General features: G+C 46.7%; 1 protein-coding gene across 1 annotated transcript; it reads right to left on the bottom strand.

Moving 5' to 3' along the window:
* Nucleotides 1-3209: 3209 nt before the first annotated feature.
* Nucleotides 3210-19041, bottom strand: PYGO1 (pygopus family PHD finger 1). The gene is made up of 3 exons (XM_038750449.1): nt 18834-19041; nt 9613-9698; nt 3210-4615 (listed from the first exon to the last, which is right to left on the bottom strand). The coding sequence occupies exons 1-3, from the start codon at nt 18880-18882 to the stop codon at nt 3491-3493; spliced, it is 1260 nt and encodes a 419-aa protein (XP_038606377.1). The 5' UTR covers nt 18883-19041; the 3' UTR covers nt 3210-3490.
* Nucleotides 19042-21446: the final 2405 nt, after the last annotated feature.

Here is a 21446-nt window from a genome sequence, read left to right as displayed (position 1 = left end):
GAAGGACAAGTTTTAATATGAAACAGTCATTAAGTCACATACATCATGAGAAGAAGCAGGACTTTCTTTTATAAAAGATAATCTTTTAACTAGCAGGCAACATCATCTATATAATATTAGAAGAACAGGTAATTTAGGCTGAAGTACTTGAACGGAATTGCTTGTAACTTGGAGTTACCAAGAATATGAGAAAAATCAGGCTTCCACCAAGTTTTGTAAAAATTTCCAACCAAAAAAAGCTCATATATATATACATATATATAGTATATATACATATATATTTTTTAAAAAGACAACCAAACTGGTATGGATTTCATACCTAGCAAATCTTCACTCACTAGCAAAAAAAATCCACAGATTCTTCGGCTGCCTTCAGAAATAACTGCTGCGAATATATTATTTCAATATTAATTATCAACCATGGACCAAAGTGAGGAAACGGCAAACCATCGTAAGCATCTACACTGCTGCTGAAGATAAACAACTCTGAAAGATCATTTAATGAGACTCCTGACGCATATTCCATAAGGGATTAAAATCAGTAGTTTACGAGTACACCACGAGTTCTTTCTACCCAGGTGGGCTGGGAGCCTTTATTAAGGATGCTGCATTTCATCATAGACTACTCTATGTCTGTAAAGAACCATTAGCAACCCAGGACGATCTTCATCCCAATCAATCGACTGTATTTACTGAGCGCTTACTGTGTGCCGGGCACTGTACTAAGCGCTTGGGAGAGAGCAACACAGCAGAGTCAGTAGACACATTCCCTGCCCACCTCAGAGACCAGAGGAGCTCTAGATATTATTTACAAAACCCAAACGACAGTTACTTGGGCAGCAGCGATACTATCTAAAAACTACCACTGAAATACATAATTACCCAGAGAACAGTAGCTTCCTATGAACACTTTAATGTTTTATAAATACCTAGGATCTAAAATCAGAAAATAAAAATTGGCGTGGGTCTGATTTGGAGAACTTTCCCATTCCCTTAAGAATAAATGTGACTGCTTTTCTGTACACACGGAGGGTTTCTCCAGCCGGATGAATACGCGGCACTTTCAACAAGGGGAGGAGGAGCCCCCGGGTGACCCGGAAAGATGGAACCCACCGAAAGCGAGGACGGAGGCCCTGCCAACCTCACCACCGACACAATTACACCTACAGTTGGGTGGGTATTACCGCCAAGCAACCTGGGGGGTCGGTACCCCCCAAATCTTGACTGGGATCAATTTCTCCGGAGCCAACTTGTACTTCCCAAGCGCTTAGTACAGTGCTCTGCACACAGTAAGCGCTCAATAAATACGATTGATGATGATGATGAGTACCAAATGGTCCTTCAATGTTGAACTGCCCCAGAGAAGCTCCTGTCACATTCAATTCTGTAACTCTGCAGCAAGCACAGGAAAGCTAATTAGCTAGAATTAATACCCGAATTTCGAGATGAGATGCTGTCGACATCCATTACACGATGGTATTTGTTAATAACGCTCTATTTACAGCCCCAAATTTCTGGGTGAAAACTCACTTTTAGGCACCCTTTATAACCAGTAGCTAGTTTGTTTTTATATATAATGGTATTTGTTAAATGCTTACTATGTGTCGAGCACTGTTCCAAGTGCTAGGGGAGATACAAACTCATCAGGTTGGACACAGTTCTTGTCCCACACGGGGCTTCCAGTCTTAATCCCTGCTTTATGGATGAGGTAACCGAGGCAAGAAGAAGTGAAACGACTTGCCCAAGGTCACACAGCAGGCAAGCGGTGGAGCGGTGGGGTTAGAACTCTTGTTGTCTAACTGCACTCTCCCAAGAGCTTAGTAGAGTGCTTTGCACACAGTAGGCGCTCAATAAATACAATTGAATGAATGAATGGATGAACCCAAGTCCTTCCAACTCCCAGGCCCACGCGCTACCCATTAGGCCACGCTGCTTCCCCACAGCTGAAACGAGGGCACCGAGGAAAAACTTCACAACCCAGATATTTTTTTAACACGGTATGTCCCCAATTTCTCTTTTCTTTTACCGTTACTTGGGAGGGACAAATTCATTTCGCTTTCAAAACCTAGCTGGCTGTACAGTACTGACAGCAACCGCCTCGAGTGAAATTTGGTGCGTTAGCAGAAGGCTAAGGAAAACACAGAGTCAGTTTGAGAAGAGAACAAAACTCATGTACCAGCAGGTAAAATAAGTGGACTCCTGAGGCCAAAACCGCAATGCCCTATTCACATTATCCAGCGCAGCATATTGTACAACCCCATCAGGAAGACAACATGATCTCACAAGCTAGGAATGGGTGTGCAGAATGCAGTGTGTTACCTCTTAACAGTATTTTCCTTGATTGCTAGAATCTCAAGAGGAAAATTGTACCGGGTTGGTTGGCTGCTTGCTTAAAAAATCTGCTAACACGGTACTCTCCTAAATAGGCAGTGTAAACCAATTAGGAACTTTTGCCTACCACTGAGCACCGTGGCTGAGTGAGACACCAGAACACGCCATTGTTTTAGCCCGTCTGATCTTCAGTAAAGGCTTCGAGGAGGGTCAACGTCCTTCTTTTTTCTTCCCGTTTCTACAATTCTGCAGATAACCTGTTGTGATCTGCACGGCTTCGGATGCTCTTGGGGGCAAATTCTTCAGTCGGTGCTGAACCAGAACACCAATTAAAATCAAACGGGAATCTCGCAAATTAGGAGGTGGAGAGAGAAAAAGAAAACCGCCCCAGTGCTCTTTGAAGACGAAACACTTGAAAATGATAGGAGTCATTAATACCAGGCCACCTGGAGAAATTTAATAGCAAACCTTGTTTTTCAGAAAAGATTTAAAGAACCTTAGTGTTTCTCCGCCACCCACACATAATTTACCTTAATAATACAAGATTAGCAGCCTTTGAGTAGAACGAACTCCTGTAAAACCACGAATTGTATTGGATGTCGACCTAACTGGCCAGGCTTAAAAAGCTCAGCATTTTGGAGCAGTTTATGTTCCGCCGCCAATAATTCTAGTAATTACTTTTTATAGTGGGGATGTTTTGTGTGAGGGGGTGGGGGACGACCTTCCTGTGATTACGCTAAATCTAAATTTTACCGGTCTGGATTTGAAGCTTTATTCTGTTTTGTTCTCTGTCTCCCCCTTCTAGACTGTGAGCCCACTGTTGGGTAGGGACCGTCTCTATCTGTTGCCAACCTGTACTTCCCAAGCGCTTAGTACAGTGCTCAGCACACAGTAAGTGCTCAATAAATACGACCGAATGAATGAATGAAGCGTTGAGAGGCTTTTGTATTTCTGATGAACACCCAGGGAGGATATACCAAAAAAGAGAATCATTATCCGCGCCGGACCTAAGACTGAACGTCCGGCCTGGAAATCGCTAAGCTTAACCAGGGAGCTGACGAGACAAATACGATTTTCAGGGGCTTTGGGAAGCTTTCGGATCCTTGAAAGCCGGACCGCTGCGACGCCTGGAAAAAGACAAAGAACACCCTTCCCGCCACTACCCGTCCGTACCCGCTGCCGTGGCCCCAATGCTCTCCCTGGTGCGCATCAGCTGAACGTCCTTGTCGGCCATGCAGGTGTCACAGCCCCAGACGGCTGACGCTTCCGCCGTCAGGAGCCCATAGGCGGTCTCGGTCATACCCGTGCAGATGCGGTGAAACCATTTCTGGCAGGAGGCCTCGCACAGGATGGCATCCTGGTCATCGTTCACTTCGTTCGTGCATATGCCGCAAGGATACACCGGATCCGAGGATGGGTGGCCATGGCGGCTCAGGGGGAGGGTGCTTTTGCTGTTCTTTTCAGAGCTGGCCCCGGCGGGCGAGCCCCTGGGCGGGCGGGGTTGGTTTGGGGTCCCGTTGGCCTGGCCGGCGGTCACCACCTCTGCGCCGCCGGAGTGGTTGCTCTCCGTGCTCGCCGCGTTGCTGCGGTGGACGTTTTTCGCCTCGGCGGTACTCTGGTTCCCCGCGGGGTCCAGGCTCAGCTGAGGTGGGTGTGCTGAGGAGTTCTGAGCGGTGTTTTTGCTCTGTCCTTGATTAAAGTCTGGCTTCTGGTGAGGGGCTTTGGCCTGACTAAAAGCGTTTGGCAGGGGGACGAAAGAATGATTCGGTTCTAACTGGGAGGTGAAACTCGGAGCGTTTCCGGGGCCAAAATGCGGGACCATGTCGGGATTGGCCATTTGGTTGGCGTTCTGCGGGGGCATCTGAGGGAAGTTTTCACCAGGATTTGGTCTAAAATGCTGACCGGGCATATTAACGTTCTGCCCCAGCCCGCCGCTATAAACCGGATTTCCGTACCCAGAATTATCTTGGGGCCCAAAGTTAAAAGCAGGAGGTCGATTGAACCCTATGCCCATGGGGTTCTGGGGAAACTGGTGCGGCTGATTTCGAAGGGCGTACGCCCCGTAGTAAGGGGAAGACATTCTCGGAGGCATGTGAGGAGGCATCCTGAACGTGGTGTAGCCCCCAAAGCCGGGATAACCGGGACTAAGATACGGATTTCCCGAAGGAAGAGGCTTGTACGAAACAGGATTATAGTTGTCGTCAAACGGATTTGCAGCTACCAGATGATCCGAGCTTGGATTTGGTGGTGGGGCATATTCTGATGGTGGAGGAAAAGAGGGCCCCTGCAATGAAAGTTTCAAATGAGAGGTACATTAGTGAAATCTTCCCAGGAACCAGAACGGGAGTTTTGGTTTGGACACATTTCAGCGCTCACTCCAACTACCTAAGTAAATACGGTCCTGTCTCCCAAACACTGCTGGCTCAATAATGCCTCTACTTTTAATTTTATCCCTGACGCGTAATTTATATATTAATAGCTGTGATCAACTTCTGTCTCCTGATCTGGGCACGTGCAGTTGCCGGGCCTAATAAACGTGCCCGGGAAGAGAGGTCAAGATGGCACAACTGGGAGCTGGGCTCTGAGAGTGGTTTGCTGACTTATTTGGAGAGTTGTCTACACCCCTGACCAAAACCTGGGCAGCTGGGCTTGCGATTCTGTTGCAAACTGCATGGGCCATTTTGGTGATGGAGACAACTGAGGAGGATCTCCTGCCTCATGTTCTTTGTCCAGACTGACGCTCACTTCAGAGTGGTGATGACTGCTGCAAATGCAAGAACTGAGAGTTGAGGGAGCCGGCTTCTAATTCCTGCTTTCCCCCACGAGAATCATTTCAGCATCACGGAGCAGAGGAGGCGAACGGCCTCCTCTCCATCCCTAAAACAATCCTGGCAGATGCCAAGACATCAGTGGAGGAAGTGGCCACCCTAACTGGAAGGAAACTTTCTGCTCATTTCTGCTTCTGGTGGCAATTTTATCCCATCAGCACCACAAACAAATAGGCACCGTATTGGCAATGGTACATTACCACCTCTGTTTTCCACTGCCAAAATGAATCTGGCTAACTAGCAACTGGAAGAGAAATGGGGACAAAGAGGCAAATGACAGAGGGAGGAGGAAGAGAAGGTAGCGGGAATTAAAGGGAGGGAGACTGTATAGATAACAGAGAGAAGGAAGAGTGGAAAGACAGCGGAGAAAAGTTGAAGAAAAATGGGGGATGGAGAAGAGATGGGGCGCTAGGGATTTCAAGAAGGAATATGAGAGAGAAGTAGAGACCATTAAATAAGAGTGAGGGAAAGGGAAAAACCCCAGGATATGGAAAGAGACAACAATAGGGCTGGAGATCCCGGGAATGCAAAAATCCTGTAAATATTTCATAGGCCTCAGCTAAAGGTGAACTAATAATATTGACAGTACTTTTTAAGCAGCGCTTACTATGTGCCAAGCACAGTTCTAAGTGCTGGGGCAGACGCAAGTTAATCCTATGGAAAATATACTCCAAGATACCTACTGAAATAGAATTAAAATTGAGTATTATTGACTATTTCCTTTTTGATTCAAGGTGGCTCTGGAAACGGTTCCAAATATCACAATACTTGAGAAGCAGCCGGGCTGGTGGATAGGTCACGGGCTGTGAGTCAGAAGAAGGACCTGGGTTCTAATCCTAGCGTGGCTCACTGGAAAGAGCCCGGGCTTTGAAGTCAGAGATCACGGGTTCAAATCCCGGCTCCGCCAATTGTCAGCTGTGTGACTGTGGGCAAGTAACTTCACTTCTCTGGGCCTCAGTGACCTCATCTGTAACACGGGGATTAAGACTGTGAGCCCCACGTGGGACAACCTGATCACCTTGTAACCACCCCAGCGCTTAGAACAGTGCTTTGCACATAGTAAGCGCTTAATAAATGCCATTATTATTATTACTTGTCTTTTCTGTGACCTTGGGCAAATCACTTAACTTCTCTGTGCCTCTAAGTTATCTCATCTGTTAAACGAGAATTAAAACTGTGAGCCCCATGTGGGACATGGACTCTATCCAACCGGATTTGCTTGTACCTATCCCAGCGTTTACTACAGTGCCTGGCACATAGTAAGCGCTTAACAAATATCATTAAAGAAATGCTTGGGGAATCTCTCTCTGGCCAAAGGGATCTTCCCTCTGAGAATACAAGAGATAGTTTGGTTGCTTTTCCTCCCATTTTCAATATTTTAAAATATTTTACTGTGAAAAGCAAAAATGCGTCACATTTCTGTCCCCAAAATCAAATACTAAAGAGCTTTGTACTGAGTTCAAACTAATCTGCATAGCAGAGAAAGACTGCAGCACTTAACGGACTCTTCAAAATAAGTTTCATGTCCTAATTGTCCTATAATGAGCAGGTTATCCACTACACTAAAAAAGAATTCACTTAAAATTAAAAAAAAAAATTTAAAAGCATCTATTAGGCCCAAAGTGTCCATAAAAAGAATTATAAATAAGGATCGAAGAGGTATTCTTAGCTTGACTTCAGAAACGATTTACTAAATAAAGGAGATCATGGCCACAGACGGGGAAAAATAAATTCCCAGATTTCAGTCCTACCGCACGTCTCGTAATTGGTGACAGAAGTAGAGAAAACTGATCTGCATGCACTCTGTACTTATCACCAGGCCTTCGTTAGAGAAGGAATGATTTACACTGACAGAGAATAAAAAGATATGAAAGGCCTAAAACCACCCAATTATGCTTCCAACAGCAGGTTGTAGACAAAGGATGCCTCCTCCGTGATTACTCTAAAATGCACCCTGGGTAAATAAGATTATTCTCATAATACCCAATTATTCCAATAGGAGTTTTTAAAAAATTACTTCGGCTGAAACTCTTTTTCAAAAATTTTAAACAAAGAATTGTTTTGACAGTATAGCAAGCAGCACTGAATGAGATTCCACTGGGTGAGGGCTATTTTAATATTAAACGGCTGTGGTAATATTAAATGACCTTATGATTTTCCAAGATCATTCCGGATGTCTCCCACATTAAAGATGCTGATAATTTACTTTAAAGATGAATTTTCATCGGCAAGCTCAGTATTTACCCATGCCACCCTTAGCTTTTCTAAGTTACAGCCCATCCTTCTGAACTGCTCTCAATCAATCAATCAATCAATCGTATTTATTGAGCGCTTACTATGTGCAGAGCACTGTACTAAGCGCTTGGGAAGTACAAATTGGCAACACATAGAGACAGTCCCTACCCAACAGTGGGCTCACAGTCTAAAAGGTAGGAGAATATAAACGAGGGGTTTGTTTATTTACTGAACTGTGTATTAAGGGCTTACTTATGTGCTAAACATCAGGTGATGTATAAGGTAATCAGAAGGTAATAATAATAATAATCGTGGCATTTGATAAGTGCGTACTGTGCGCCAGGTACTGTACTAAGCGCTACAGTGGATACATGCAAATTGGTCTGGACACAATCCCTCCCAATTGTAATACTCGAATGGAGCTATATAGATAAATTTTATTTTTCAGCGTTCAGATTTGTGAAGGCTAAGCGAAGGTACTAAATTTGATCCAAAAGTGAAAGGGCATAAATCATTTGGATGTGGGAGAAAATATCAAACACGTTGTTACAAAAAAATGCAAGTATTGTGCATACTTTTCCGGTTTTGTGCCTGTTTCTGGTTCCACCTAATAAGGTGCACTAAGGCCCCCCAGCTTTGCACTGTCGCCCTTTGGACCCCCAATAAACAGCCACTCCTTTTCTGAAGGTGTCTAGCCGTTGAGTCTCAACTTTGGTTATCTACAGCAGCCCGGATACTGCTACACTGAAGCATAAATTCAATGGACAGTCATTCTGAAGGCTGAAACAAGACAGAGGGAGTCCACTACATAATACTAATGATGATAATAATAGTGGCATCTGTTAAGCACTTAATCTACACCAAAACTGTTCTAAGAGCTGGTGTAGATACAAGGTTATCAGTTTGGACACAGTCGCTGTCCCACATGGGGCTTCCGGTGTAGGTAGAAAGGATTAAGATGTAATCCATTTTTTTTTTTACAGATGAGGAAACTGAGGCCCAGAGAAGTTAAGTGACTTGCCCAAAGTCATAAAGCAGGCAAAGGGCAGAGCCAGGATTAGAACCCAGGTTCTCTGATTCCCAGGCCTGTGCTCTCTCCATTAGGCCATGCTGCTTCAACTGTGTTCTCAGCCCCCTACCCCTGACTAATAATGCCAGTTGTTGAGGAGCCCAAACTGGACAGTGAGCCCTTGATCTTCCCAGGGGCAGCAGCCAAAATCCCCAGAATGGATCCCAAACAAAAATGACCATGAAAATCAAACCCTAAGGGAACACTGGAGTCACCCTGGGCACTGCTCCTCTAATCAATAAATCAACAGTATTTATTGAGTGCCTATTGCATGTATAGCCCCAGATTAAGCAGCTGGAAGAGTACAATGGACTTAGTAGAAATGATTCCTTCCCTCGATCAATCGATCATATTTACTGAGCACTTTCTGTGTACAGAGCACTGTACTAAGCACTTGGGAGCGTACACTATAACAGAGTTGGTAGACACATTCCTGGAGCTTACAGTCCTGGAATTTACAATCCAGGAGGGGACCCTAAACTCCAAGAAGAAATTGGGTTGCCTTAAATAGCCAGGACTGCCAAGTGAGTCATATCATTGAAAGGGCAGAGGTATTTGGACTTGGTCTGGTGATTTGGGTTAGGGCTAAACTGCTGAACACATTAATAATGGATGACGTGAAGCGGAACCCACTGGATTTTATCATTCGGATAACTATCAATTCAGAAACACAGTGATGACGGAGGAGGGCAATTCCTGGGTAAAGGAATAAAGGCTGAGGGCTGAAAACCAGAACGGAACGGAAACTTCATGTCAGAGCATCAAGAAGAGCCCAGAACAGAAAGGCAGGCATTAGAGACGGGAGAAGACAATTAAACAATCCAACCCCAAGCCCCTCCCTCATAGAACCCCTCCAGCACCAATTCAACAGCTCAAATTTGGTCCATTCTCATTTTCTAGGTTCATCAAAGGCTCCTGACTTGTTTCGTAAGATCCTGAATAAAAAGATAGCCTAACACCACCGACATTGCAGAGTTCGTGTCAGGACTCTTAAACTTCAGCCTCTTCTGTCTGCACTTCCTGAGGTATGATTTGACGGAGGCGGGCACTGAAGGTTCAACCCCGGGCATGTTCTTCTTCAACCATCTGGCCACAATGGCGAAGGAAAGAAAGGCATTAGCAAAACTACAACAACGGAATATAATTTACCTGGGCGTTTGCTTTGCGCTTTTTCTTATCAGGGCTTCCAAGCTGAACACCTGGTCCTCCTAACCCATCCAGTCCACTGTCTCCACCTAGAAAGTTTTCATCCAGACAAAATTCTCCATTCATAAGTGAATCATTTTTATGTTAGTCACATCAACCAAAGCCCATTACAGCTACCCATTACTACGCCTGTTCTATTCTTAAGGCTATGGAATTACCATAGGAAGCACACATAACTTTTGTTATCTCTAGGACAATAAAAATCACACTTTTCCCGATTTACATCAGAATGCCCTTAGATTTGTTACCATTAACATGAGAAGCCCTAATTGAGCGCTCTGCTTTCAAGTTAAAAGACAAAGAATACATCTGAGTGGTAAAATGACTGCTTGTGAAGAAATGATGTGGAGACAAGGAAGGACCTTTCCTACCCAAGGTCATGCTGGTCCAATTCCGGCATAAATTAGAGGAGACCTTTACCCAGTAAAAGCTGATCACTGGCCTGTATAAAGTGAACTGGTGATCTCCAGCTAGTTCTAAGTGGACAGCTTTCCAAATCACAAAGCTTACCCACCACTAGAACTGGCACTGACTGGCAGAATGAAAAGAAAAATACCAGTGGGTCAAGAGCACTTAACACAAGAGACTCTACTAAATCTGTTGGGGAAGAATATTTGTAGAAATGTAAAAAGTCTTTGCCTGATGTGCTTCAGGTAGATAACAGGAGGCACAAGAGCTCCAGGGGACTTATTTTTGAACATCTTTCATGAGGGTTAATAATAATAATGGCATTTGTTAAGCGCTTACTATGTGCAAAGCACTGTTCTAAGCGCTGGTGGGGTACAAGGTGATCAGGTTGTCCCACGTGGGGCTCACAGTCTTCATCCCCATTTCACAGATGAAGGGAATGAGGCTCAGAGAAGTTAAGTGACTTGCCCAAGGTCACACAGCAGACGTGTGGTGGAACCGGGATTAGAACCCATGATCTCTAACTCCCAAGCCCCCGTTCTTTCCAATGAGCCATGCCCCACCCAAGACCAAAGATAACACATACAGATGCTTCTTTCCTCAAATCCGGAACCTCCAACATCCATCCTTAATACCATGTGGTTCATTCAACCACTTAATACCATGTGGTTCATTCAACCACACATTTAGTGCTGAAATGACTTTTCTTTCAGCCCCCCAAACCTCACCCTTGGAAACCTTACCCTTGGACTTAATTATTAAACAAAGATATTTAGTAAAACTCCGGTGTTTCACATCCTGTACATAGACTCGCCCCTTTCAAGCGTGCCATGAGAATAACTTTGAGAGATTAAAAACTAGCCAATGAACGCTAACCTCTCTTTTTCTAGATGATGAATCTCCAGTCCTCATTCTTCTGTGAAATGACTTTCCTTTCAGCCCCCCAAACCTCACCCTTGGAAACCTTACCCTTGGACTTAATTATTAAACAAAGATATTCAGTAAAACTCCGGTGTTTCACATCCTGTACATAGACTCACACCTTTCAAGCGTGCCATGAGAATAACTTTGAGAGATTAAAAACTAGCCAATGAACGCTAACCTCTCTTTTTCTAGATGATGAATCTCCAGTCCTCATTCTTCTGTGCATGTCTGTCCCTGCAAACCTGCTATCCAGATCTTGAAAATGTGGATGCTTTTTCCTGTTTCCACCCCTCCATGCTCTATCCTGGCACCCCTCCCATTCCCAGCTGCCACCTAATCAGGGGCATCCCTGGACAGACAGATGGGCCCCTTCGCCCGCTGACATTGCAGGCCCATTCACGACCCTTAGCACAACAGCCGGGACGGGAAGACAGAAGCGAGAAGGTTCTGACAGAGGCTGGACCCTCGCGTTCTCTAGTTTTGCAATTCTGCCGCGAGGGACGGAGCGGCAGAAGATGGAGAGGGGATGGTGAAGAAAGCTGGGCACTGATCCTGAGGTAAATCTGGAAGCCAGTGAGAAACCCCCGGACTTCACCAACTGTGGGTAGATGTAAAGGTGAAACCGGGAAGACATTTTCCCTCAATGCGCTCCGCTGATTTTCAGGGAGTTACAAATTCAGGAACTGTTCACTTTACACAGTTTTTAGTTGCATTTCATTTGCTCTTCTTTGTCTTAAAGACAAAGAGGCATAAGAAGAAAAATAAAAAAACAACTAGAAAAAAGACAGCATATATAAGGGCAGTCTCTGTGTCACAAGATGTAGTGGCCACAGATGCAGCCATGTGTAACCTCCTCACTGTACCTCGTTCTCGCCTGTCCCGCCATCGACCCCCAGCCCGCGTCCTCCCCCGGGCCTGGAATGCCCTCCCTCCCCACATCCGCCAAGCTAGCTCTCTTCCTCCCTTCAAAGCCCTACTGAGAGCTCACCTCCTCCAGGAGGCCTTCCCTGACTGCGCCCCCTTTTTCCTCTCCTCCTCCCCATCCCCCCCACCCTACCTCCTTCCCCTCCCCACAGCACCTGTATACATGCTTGTACAGATTCATTACTCTATTTTACTTGCACATATTTACTATTCTATTTACTTTGTTAATGATGTGCATCTAGCTTTACTTCTACTTATTCTGATGACACCTGTCCAAATGTTTTGTTTTGTTGTCTGTCTCCCCCTTCTAGACTGTGAGCCTGTTGTTGGGTAGGGACCGTCTCTATGTGTTGCCAACTTGTACTTCCCAAGCGCTTAGTACAGTGCTCTGCACACAGTAAGCACTCAATAAATACAATTGAACGAATGAATGAATGAATCTCACGGACTTCTTCAGGTATGAAAGACCTAGGGACACTCGTAAACTAACTGGACATGGAAAAATATGAATAGGTATATGCCCTTATTATATAGAAATAAAATTTACCCCTACATCATTATTGCCAAGTTCAGAGGACATGTTCAGACACCTGCAAAACTTTCATTCATAATTTCAACGATTCTTTGTAAACTGTTTCTCCTTAGAGAGATTCGGTTTACAAAGAATCGAACTCATGAATGAAATTTTTGCAGGTCTTTTGGCTTTGATCTCTACTGCCCCAGATTTCCTTCGAATTCTTAGGTTCCTGCTTTCCGCTTCTGAAACATGAATAGGCTGCAAACTTTAGGTCTAGAACCAAACCTCCTTTGTACTTTACAAAGACCAGCTCACTTTGCTCACATTTGTTTATATTGCCTTTTCTCAGATCTCATCCTCAGTTTGAGAGACACCTGAATTTCTATGTGTATCCTGAGCTGCCATTTAAATCCATTCATTTATTTTGTCTCTCAGTTTAGAATGTAAGTTTATCAAGGGCAGAGATTGCCTTCACTCTTTATTAAAAAAAATCCTCTAGCACTTAGAAAGTGTCTTGTTCTTACTGGACTCTCAGTAAATGATCATTTGGGATGATGAGTGCATGGGTGTAGCCATAAGAGACTCTAGCTTCTAAACTCAATTCTTTCAGTGACTCACTGGCTAGCCCTGGGCTACATGCTGGACCTCCATGTCCCCATTCTGAAATACAAACGTGATGACACTGGACTAGACCACAGGCCTTGCCGTTTGAACGGGCTAATGAATGAAGTTAAAATGTTCCGAAAACATAGGCCAAGCATTTGGCCAATTGTCCTCACCATTACTTGAGTCCATGTTGGTAACTGTCATCTCAATCGATCACATTTACAGAGCCTTACTCTGTGCAGAGCACTGTACTAAACGCTTGGGACAGTACAATATAACAGAGTTGGCAGATATGAAGCTCTGTTTTGGTAGACACAGAGCTTACGATCCAGAGGGAGAGTGACAAACCTCGTCTATCTCACCACTGACTTTTCTCCCACGTCCTGCTTCTGGCCTGGCCCGCCCTCCCTGCCTTCAAATCCGACAGACAATCACTCTCCCCATCTTCAAAGCCTTATTAAAATCACACCTCCATGAGGCCTTGCTAAGCCCTCATTTCTTCTACTTACTCCCTCTCCCTTACATTTAGATTTACACCCTTAATCACCTTACCCTCAGCCCCACACACTCCAGCAATTTACTTATTTACATTAGTGTCTGTCTCCCCCTCCTGCTTTTAAGCACCCTATGGGCAGGGAACATATTTACCAGCTCTGTTATATTGTACTCTCCCAAGCACTTAGTACAGTGCTCTGCACACAGCACTCAATAAATATGATTCACTGCTTAAAATACATTACAGATATGTACATAAGTGCTGTGGGATGGAATGAGATGCGAATAAAGGGTACAAATCCAAGTGTTAGGATGTTGCAGAAGGAAGAAGACCATTACTAGGACTATTCCTAGTAATGAAGCATAATAAATATAAAATCACAACGATAGGGTTGGAATATCTGGATAGTGAAGCACTGCAGAATTCTGTTCAGATTAGACCCATGCGGTTATTTTGGTTCCTTCAGTAGGTTACAGAACTATAAAAGAATTAGAAACGAATTAATTCAAGACCCTTCTTACAAGTGCTTCTCACATAACTTTTTATTTTAGAAATAAAAATTGATTTTCTTCTTTTCTGCCCCTGAAACTCTGAGTATCCTTGGGTTAACTCGTGAATAGGGCCTGGCAGTACCCTCCTGAGGATACAGAGACTGCCACAGACCAAGTCTGAACAGAATGCACACAAACCCACGCTCTTAGCCCACACTAGGATTTGCTCTGCCTAACATACACCGTGATGGCCAAGTCTGTAGTTAACCGAGGTGAAAAGAACCCACTGCCTCCGCTTCACTGAGAACCAACTGGCTGTAAGAAACCAAGGTGAAATCTGGCAAACTACGAGCTCGGTTAGAAAGCAGGATGATGTGAAAAAAATAATGAGATTTGCTCAAAAGCGTTAAAACACGGCATTTCACCTTACCTTGAAAATTTAGCTTTTGAGATGGCAAGTTAAACTGAACTCCAGCTTCTAAGGAGATTCATTCGTTCTTTCAATTGTATTTATTGATGATGATGACGACGGTATTTGTTATATGTGCCAAGCACTGTTCTAAGCACTAGAGCACTGTACTAAGCGTTTGGACAGTACAATTCGGCAGATGTTTATGGTGATTCGGGTTGAGCCAGTCTGTTGATCTCTGTAAACAAGTTATTCCCTAACCACTCTGAACAAAAACATAGGTGAATGAGTGTGGTCCTTGGCCTCTATAAGCTTTGTTGTCCGCAGGGAAATTACCCTGCTACTTACCAGTCTGTAAAGCCCTTGAAGTTTCCTGAATGAAAGAGAAGTGCAAAAATGCAGCTCCATATTACCCTAATTCAGAGGCTTTCCACGGCACATCTCACGCCTTAAAGCCATTCAAGTCAGAATGGCCCAGACCCCTTTTTCCCCCCCCTCTATGGGAAACAGCGTAGCTTAGTGGAAAGAGCCCGGGCTTGGGAGTCAGAGGTCCTGGGTTCTAATCCCGACTCCGCCACTTGTCAGCTGTGTGACTTTGGGCAAGTCACTTCAGTGGTCCTCACTTCCCTCCTCTGTAAAATGGGGATGAAGACTGAGCCCCACGTGGGGCAACCTCATTACCCTGTATCTACCCCAGTGCTTAGACAGTGCTTGGCACATAGTAAGTGCTCAACAGCGTGGCTCAGTGGAAAGAGCACAGGCTTTGGAGTCAGAGGTCATGGGTTCAACTCCCAGCTCCGCCAATTGTCAGCTGTGTGACTTTGGGCAAGTCACTTAACTTCTCTGTGCCTCAGTTCCCTCATCTGGGAAACGGGGATTAGGACTGTTAGCCACCCATGAGACAAGCTGATCACCTTGTAACCTCCCTAGCGCTTAGAACGGTGCTTTGCACATAGTAAGCGCTTAACAAATACCATCGTCATTATTATTATTATTATTATTATTCTCTGTGCCTCAATTCCCTCATCTGGGAAACGGGGATTAGGACTGTTAGCCCCCCATGAGACAAGCTGATCACCTTGTAACCTTCCCAGCGCTTAGAACGGTGCTTTGCACATAGTAAGCGCTTAACAAATACCATTATTATTATTATTCTCTGTGCCTCAGTTCCCTCATCTGGGAAACGGGGATTAGGACTGTTAGCCCCCCAAGGGACAAGATGATCACCTTGTAACCTCCCCAGCGGTTAGAACGGTGCTGGGCACATAGTAAGCGCTTAACAAATACCATCATTATTATTATTATTATTCTCTGTGCCTCACTTCCCTCATCTGGGAAATGGGGATTAGGACTGTTAGCCCCCCATGAGACAAGCTGATCACCTTGTAACCTCCCCAGCGGTTAGAACGGTGCTGGGCACATAGTAAGCGCTTAACAAATACCATCATTATTATTATTATTATTCTCTGTGCCTCACTTCCCTCATCTGGGAAATGGGGATTAGGACTGTTAGCCCCCCAGGAGACAAGATGATCACCTTGTAACCTCCCCAGCGCTTAGAACGGTGCTGGGCACAGAGTAAGCGCTTAACAAATGCCATCATTATCATTATTATTGTTTTCCAGTGCTGGGTGACTTTGATCTCCCCCCAGGTATTCAGCGAGATGGGTTACCATGGCCCCTTTGTCTAGAGCGCCCTGATTCCTAGATAGTCAAAGACACCAGCTCGAAAACTCCAAAACATAAAAGGCCCTTGTGGTTTCTGTGCAAAGAAGCTGCAGCCAAAAAAAAAAAAAAATGAATTTCGAAAACTGCTGCGGAGGGCCTCGCCTTCCCACCGAGCGCGACCGCCTTTCTGATTTCATTCATTGATTCATCCAATCGTATTTATTGGGCGCTTCCTGTGTGCCGTGCACTGTACTAAGCGCTTAGGAAGTACAAGTCGGCAACACATAGAGACGGTCCCTACCCAGGCTCACAGTCTAGGAGGGGGAGACAGCAAAACAAAACATGGAGACAGGTGTCGACTTTGGGCAACTCACAACTTCTCTGTCCTCAGTCCCCTCATCTGTAAAATGGGGATGAAGACTGTGAGCCCCCCGTGGGACAACCTTAATTACCTTGTATCCCTCCCCAGCGCTTAGAACAGTGCTTGGCACGTAGTAAACGCTTAATAAATACCCAGGGGCAGGCAAGTAGTTGCCCGGCCAGGATTGAGGCCCCCCTGGGTCTCCCCTAAAAGTGAAGCTCTGGAGGAGCCCGACTGTGAGCCCACTGTTGACTGTCTCTATATGTTGCCAACTTGTACTTCCCAAGCGCTTAGTACAGTGCTCTGCACACAGTAAGCGCTCAATAAATACGATTGATGATGATGATGATAGGGGCTGTCTCTATATGTTGCCAACTTGTACTTCCCAAGCGCTTAGTACAGTGCTCTGCACACAGTAAGCGCTCAATAAATACGACTGAAGAAAAAGAAGACGACGACGAAACTTTTGGGAGGCGGCTCCGAGGACTCCTGGGTTCCCTGTGCAGGGGAAGGAGATAAACCCCGATATGGAGAAGCAGCGTGGCTCACTGGAAAGAGCCCGGGCTTGGGAGTCAGAGGTCCTGGGTTCTAATCCCGCCTCCGCCGCTTGTCAGCTGTGTGACTTTCAATCGTATTTACTGAGCGCTTACTGTGTGCAGAGCACTGTACCAAGCGCTTGGGAAGTACAAGTTGGCATCACATAGAGACGGCCCCTGCTTTAGTGGGCTTCAGTTCCCTCCTCTGCAAAATGGGGATGAAGACTGTGAGCCCCACGTGGGGCAACCTGATGACCTTGTATCTACCCCAGCGCTTAGAACAGTGCTTGGCACATGATAAGCGCCTAACATTGTGGCTCAGTGGAAAGGGCACAGGATTTGGAGTCATTGGTCACGGGTTCAAATCCCGGATCCGCCAACTGTCCGCTGGGCGACTTTGGGCAAGTCACTTCACTTGGAGTCAGAGGTCATGGGTTCTAATCCCGACTCCACCACTTGTCAGCTGCGTGATTTTGGGCAAGTCTGTCCCCCGTCTCCTCATCTGTAAAATGGGGATGAAGACTGTGAACCCCCCGTGGGACAACCTTGATTACCTTAACTTCTCTGTCCTCAGTCCCCTCATCTGTAAAATAGGGATGAAGACTGTGAACCCCCCGTGGGACAACCTTGATTACCTTAACTTCTCTGTCCTCAGTCCCCTCATCTGTAAAATGGGGATGGAGACTGTGAGCCACCCGTGGGACAACCTTAATTACCTTGTATCCCCCGCAGCGCTTAGAGCAGCGCTTGGCACGTAGTGAGCGCTTAACAAACACCAACATTACTCCTCTTCTCCGGGCCTCAGTTCCCTCATCTGTAAAACGGGGATTAAGATTGCAAGCCCCCCCGGAGGGCCAACCTGATCACCTTGTAACCTCCCCAGCAGTGCTCTTCCACCCTGTGAGCCCGCTGGTGGGTCGGGCCCGTCTCTCTATGCTGCCAACTTGGACTTCCCAAGCGCTTAGTACAGTGCTCTGCACACAGCAGGCGCTCAATAAATACGATTGATTGATTGATTGATTAATTAATAAACGCCGTTATTATCACTATTATGCGACTGGCTGGGTCTGGGTTTGCGGGAGAAAGGGGAAACCCCAAGCCGGCCGCACTGGCGGGGGGGAGGGAAGGGATGGGAGATGCCATTATTATTATTATATATGTATGCACATATTTATTACTCTATTCATTTTACTTGTACATATCTATTCTGTTTATTTTATTTTGTTAGTATGTTTGGTTTTGTTCCCCGTCTCCCCCTTTTAGACTGCGAGCCCGCTGTTGGGTAGGGACCGTCTCTAGCTGTTGCCAACTTGGACTTGCCAAGCGCTTAGTCCAGTGCTCTGCACACAGCGGGCGCTCCATAAATACGATTGATTGATTGATTGATTAATAAACGCCGTTATTATTATCATTATTATCCAACTGGCTGGGTCGGGGTTTGCGGGAGAAAGGGGAGCCCCAAACCGGCCGCACTGGGGGGGGGGAGGGAAGGGATGGGAGATGCCATTATTATTATTATATATGTATGTACATATTTATTACTCTATTTATTCAGTTTACTTGTACATATCTATTCTATTTATTTTATTAGTATGTTTGGTTTTGTTCTCCATCTCCCCCTTTTAGACTGCGAGCCCACTGTTGGGTAGGGACCGTCTCTAGATGTTGCCAACTTGGACTTGCCAAGCGCTTAGTCCAGTGCTCTGCACACAGTCGGCGCTCAATAAATACGATTGATTGATTATTCATAATACTAATAATATAATAATGGCGTCCCCGGGGTTTGGGGGCGACTAGCGAGCCGGTCCCTCCGCACCCCGTTACCTCGAACTCTCTTCAGCGCAATGGGCTCCTTCTCCTGTTCCGCGGACATTACAGACGGCGAAGCATGACTCCTCCCAGCCGGCGGGGATCGTGTGGCTTTGATGTCGCCCCTCCTTCCTCCTTCCTCCTCCTCCTCCGTCCTCCTCCTCCTTTTCGGACTAACCCACTTTGCAAAGTTTAGGAGGAGGAGGGCGGGCGTCCCCTTGGGCCGGGCTAGCGGCCTGCTCTGTGGGGAGCGGCCTGGGGGCCGGGCCCTGAGGAGAGGAGGACGGGAGCGGCCGCCGCCTCCATCTTCCCCGTCGTCCTCGTCAGGCGGCGCGGAGCCCTCTGAGGAGACCCCGCAGCCCCCCGCAAACACAAAGCCCCCCTGAAGCCGCCCGCAGGGCCCGCCCCGGGGCCGGGACGTGGCGGCGACGTAGGAGGCGCCTCTCCCCTCAGCGCCGCCATGGCTCCTCAGGGAGGAGGCCTTTCCCTCCCTCTCCGCACTTGAGGAGACAGCACAGTACAATCATAAACCCGCACTCTCCTCCGACCCAATGGCAGTCTATCAATCAATCAATCAATCGTATTTATTGAGCGCTTACTGTGTGCAGAGCACTGGACTAAGCGCTTGGGAAGTCCAAGTTGGCAACATCTAGAGACGGTCCCTTCCCCACAACGGGCTCACAGTCTAGAAGGGGGAGACAGACAACAAAACAAAACATGTAGATCTGATGACCTTGTATACTGTTGGGTAGGGACTATATATCAATCAATCAATCAATCGTATTTATTGAGCGCCTACTGTGTGCAGAGCACTGGACTAAGCGCTTGGGAAGTCCAAGTTGGCAACATCTAGAGACGGTCCCTTCCCCACAATGGGCTCACAGTCTAGAAGGGGGAGACAGACAACAAAACAAAACATGTAGATCTGATGACCTTGTATACTGTTGGGTAGGGACTGTCTCTATATCAATCAATCAATCGTATTTATTGAGCGCTTACTGTGTGCAGAGCACTGGACTAAGCGCTTGGGAAGTACAAGTCGGCAACACATAGAGACGGTCCCTACCCCACAGCGGGCTCACAGTCTAGAAGGGGGAGACAGACAACAAAACAAAACATGGAGACAGGTGAAACATGTAGACCTGATGACCTTGTATCCTGTTGGGTAGGGACTGTCTCTATATCAATCAATCAATCAATCAATCAGTCAAGCGTATTTATTGAGCACTTACTGTGTGCAGAGCACTGTACTAAGCGCTTGGGAAGTACAAGTTGGCAACATATAGAGACAGTCCCTACCCAACAGCGGGCTCACAGTCTAGAAGGGGGAGACAGAGAACAAAACCAAACATACTAACAAAATAAAATAAATAGAATAGATATGTACAAGATAGAGTATTAAATATGTACAAACATATATGCATATATACAGGTGCTGTGGGGAAGGGAAGGAGGTAATGGGGGGGATGGAGAGGGGGGCGAGGGGGAGAGGAAGGAAGGGGCTCAGTCTGGGAAGGCCTCCTGGAGGAGGTGAGCTCTCAGTAGGGCCTGAAGGGAGGAAGAGAGCTAGCTTGGCGGATGGGCAGAGGGAGGCCATTCCAGGCCCGGGGGAGGACGTGGGCCGGGGGTTGATGGCGGGACAGGCGAGAACGAAGCCTAACGGTGAGGAGATTAGTGGCGGAGGAGCGAAGGGTGCGGGCTGGGCTGGAGAAGGAGAGAAGGGAGGTGAGGTAGGAGGGGGCCAGGGGATGGACAGCCTTGAAGCCCAGGTTGAGGAGTCTAGAAGGGTCTAGAAGGGGGGAAGACGGACGTGGAGACGAGAAAATCAAATGGCAGATGCGGGCGGAAGTGCTGAGGGGACGGGAGCAGGAAAGGCCAAGGGAACAAGTTGGGGCAACGAAGGAGGGACGGGAAGATGAGGGAAAGTGGGGTTCGGGCCTTCCCGAAGATGGGTCCCCGGCCGAGGAGGCTTTGAAGGGGAGGAAGGGTCATCCCACTGTTGGGTAGGGACTGTCTCTATATGTTGCCAACTTGTACTTCCCAAGCGCTTAGTACAGTGCTCCGCACACAGTAAGCGCTCAATAAATACGATTGATTGATTGATTGATTGATTGATCCGAATGGCTGGCGGATTGGAGGAGGGAGGGCGGCCGGGCCAGAGGCAGGATGTGGGCCCCGGGCGGTCAGATAGACAAGATGGAGGCCCAGTGAGAAGGTTGACCTTAGAGGAGCGAAGGGTGTGGGTTGGGGTTGCAGGAGGGGTAAGAGGGGAGTGGACCGCTTGAGAGCCACTGGTGAGGAGTTTTTGTTTGATGCGGAGGTGGATGGGCAACCATTGGAGTTCTCCTTTTATTCCCCCCCTCCTGTCCTTCCATCCCTCAGCGACCCAGGCACAGGGGGAGACCCTCTCCCCAAAACCACCCACCCCTCGGGGCTTCCTCAGGGATCCTGAGGCTTAAGGGGAATTAGCATTAGATGAATCCAAGAACATGGCAAACTGGAGAACTTTCCAAGCAGCTGGGGTCTCCAGGGGTTTTGGGGGGCGATGTTCCCAAGTGCTTAGTACAAGTAAGCGTTCAATAAATATGATTGAATGAATGATGGTGCGGGCCAGCTGTTACCCATGGC

The sequence above is a fragment of the Tachyglossus aculeatus genome, chromosome 8, assembly GCF_015852505.1.
Source record: "Tachyglossus aculeatus isolate mTacAcu1 chromosome 8, mTacAcu1.pri, whole genome shotgun sequence".
Lineage (NCBI taxonomy): Eukaryota > Metazoa > Chordata > Mammalia > Monotremata > Tachyglossidae > Tachyglossus > Tachyglossus aculeatus.
This window is presented reverse-complemented; position numbering and strand designations above follow the sequence as displayed.

Coding starts and splice junctions, on each gene's coding strand:
- PYGO1 (XM_038750449.1), bottom strand. CDS start 18,882: ATGTCCGCGGAACAGGAGAAGGAGCCCATTGCGCTGAAGAGAGTTCGA. Junction 9,699..18,833: donor TGCGCTGAAGAGAGTTCGAG/GTAACGGGGTGC, acceptor AAAACTTTCTAG/GTGGAGACAGTGGACTGGAT. Junction 4,616..9,612: donor AGCGCAAAGCAAACGCCCAG/GTAAATTATATT, acceptor CTTTCATTGCAG/GGGCCCTCTTTTCCTCCACC.